General features: G+C 44.1%; 2 protein-coding genes across 2 annotated transcripts in view; one reads left to right on the top strand and one right to left on the bottom strand.

The window, feature by feature from the left end:
• Window positions 1-2,500, bottom strand: part of LOC134189996 (ATP-dependent translocase ABCB1-like) — a 15,908-nt gene that overhangs the window by 7,537 nt on the left and 5,871 nt on the right. The window contains exons 12-13 of the mRNA XM_062658397.1: window positions 950-1,120; window positions 1-126 (exon numbers count right to left, since the gene is read on the bottom strand). The exon at window positions 1-126 is cut by the window's left edge and continues 36 nt beyond it. Of these exons, the coding sequence (XP_062514381.1) occupies window positions 1-126; window positions 950-1,120 (297 nt within the window). The remainder of the gene's footprint in view (window positions 127-949; window positions 1,121-2,500) is intronic.
• Window positions 1,815-2,500, top strand: part of LOC134189997 (uncharacterized) — a 1,730-nt gene continuing 1,044 nt past the window's right edge. Inside the window, exon 1 of the mRNA XM_062658398.1 lies at window positions 1,815-2,500. This exon is cut by the window's right edge and continues 1,044 nt beyond it. Within this exon, the coding sequence (XP_062514382.1) occupies window positions 1,826-2,500 (675 nt within the window). The 5' untranslated portion in view covers window positions 1,815-1,825.

The following is a 2,500-nucleotide window of genomic DNA, read 5'->3' on the forward strand; positions in this document are numbered from 1 at the left end:
CTCCATCAGTTCTGAGTGTGTTCCTTGTTCGATTATCTCTCCCCCAACAACGGAAGTGATGGTTGACGCATTCTGGATTGTTGATAACCGGTGAGCGATGACAATCGTAGTTCGCCCCTGACGTGCCTACAAACGATCGTAAGAGGTTGCAGTTAGTAAACCAAGAGGAAGGATGCCAAAGCCGATGTACAACTTAGTATTAAATTACTGCCATAAAATCAGCTCTTGAATGTGCAACGTGTTTATTAGTTGGGCACGAACAGATGTCTGGGTAATACTCTACAGCTTCTAATGTTTTTCCTGACTGAATCTTGAGGCTCCAAAAATAATTTTGAATTTTTTCGGATTATAATTTTGAAGTCTTGATGTGTGATAATATTTAGTCATTTTTGATTTAATGATAAACAAATTGATATCAATAAACTTGTTATTTATTTATTTATTTATGTATTTGTTTATTTAAATAATACTTAACAATAAATAGTATAAAATGTTAATTAATTAATTATTTAATTATTGTTTAATTACTCTATCAAGCTGATTCAATTATCTACACAGTTCGACGACGCTCAGTACAACATTGTGACAAAAGTTTTCTGCCAGGTGACTCTCTACAGAAGGAGTACATCGCATGGGAAGTTGTACTGGCATTTTGGTTTGAAAGGGAAGGTCGTAGTTGAGAAGTCAAGTCGCCCGATTCTGAGTTGCCATCTTGACCTGCACAATTCCGTCTAGCGAACACACACACACACACACACACACACACACACACACACACACACACACACGCACACACAGACAGACAGACAGACACACACACACACACACACACACACACACACACACACATGCACGCACGTGCACACACACACGCACACACACACACGCACGTGCACACACACACACCAGCAGCAGAGTTTTACGTGTTAAGTATGGTCGCTGTGCTTACCTTATCTAATGCAAGTTGCACTGTCTTCTCGCTCTCAGAGTCCAAGGCTGAAGTGGCTTCATCCAAAAGCAGAATTTTGGGATTACGTACTAAAGCACGTGCAATGGCCACGCGTTGCTTCTGACCACCAGAAAGTTGAGCACCACGTTCTCCAACTAAAGTATTGTATTTCTAAGAAATGACAAGGAACAATGAGCTTGTGATCAGTGTAGTGTGTACAAACATGCACACACACATGCACACACAGACAGACAGACAGACACAACACACACACACACACACACACACACACACACACACACACACACACACACACACACACACACACACCACACACACACACACACACACACACACACACACACACACACACACACACAGACAGCAGTAACCCTCTTTTCTTCATCTCGGCTAATTGCTCTGCCCAAGTCCAATGGCGACATACGACCTATTGCAGTTGGTGAAGCTATACGCAGGCTGACAGCTCGAGCTATATGTCAACAAAAAAAGGAACTGTTCTCAAGCTTCTTCTGCCCCATCCAGCATGGTGTGGCAACCGAGTGTGGCACTGAGCTGATTGTCCATCACATTGAGCTACTCCTCCAGCACAATCCCGACTGGGTTGTATTAAAATCTGATGTCAGAAATGCATTCAATTCCATCAGCAGACAACAGATGTTGGAGCAAGTGGTCGGGTCATTTCCAGATATCTTGAATCATGTAGCTCAGATGTATGGGAGGATCAGCCCATTGGTATTCATGCAAGGTATCACTCCAGTTACAATCGAATCTGCAGAAGGGGTCCATCAAGGCGACCCGCTGGGGCCAGTTCTATTTGCCACTGCCATTCATTCTGTTCTAAAAGATCTTCAGGAGATGCATCCGAAGGTTCGTATCTTGGCATACTTGGACGACGTCTTTGTACTGGGTCACCCTACGGATATTCAGTCTGCCTTTCAAGATCTGAAAAAGTCTTTTTTTGCCATCAACATGATCATTGCAGATTCAAAGTGTGAGATCTACTGCCCTTCTACACGTGATCCTGTTGAAGGCTTTGACTGCATACCAGTCACTGATGATGGAGCCATCTTTCTTGGAGCACCCGTAGGCACACCTTCATTTGTTGCCTCCTCTTGCTCGAACATCGCAAAGTCAAAATTCTTACTGTGTAACGAACTTGTTCAATTGGGAGACATACAGAGTGCCATGCTCTTGTTGAGAGGCTCTCACGTCCCTTGCCTGAATCACTTGGCACGCTTAGTTCGTCCTGAGTTGCTCACACAAGCAGCTTCAATTCACGACTCTCAGACAAGAAAGACATTTTGCCATCTACTTGGGTTCAACGAGATTGAGGACATGCCTTGGCGCCAAGCTGTTTTGCCAATTAGACTTGGTGGCTTTGGCATGACTTCGTTGGCTTTTGTGTCGCAGCCTGCCTTTGTTGCATCCTGGGCTCACGCCATTGTGGAACTGCCTCTTCGTTTTCCAAGTCTCTTTCCAGCTGTTGACAGCCTAGTTAATTCAACTACTGGGGCTCTTAATAACGCCCTG

This window comes from Corticium candelabrum, chromosome 14 (genome assembly GCF_963422355.1).
Source record: "Corticium candelabrum chromosome 14, ooCorCand1.1, whole genome shotgun sequence".
NCBI lineage: Eukaryota > Metazoa > Porifera > Homoscleromorpha > Homosclerophorida > Plakinidae > Corticium > Corticium candelabrum.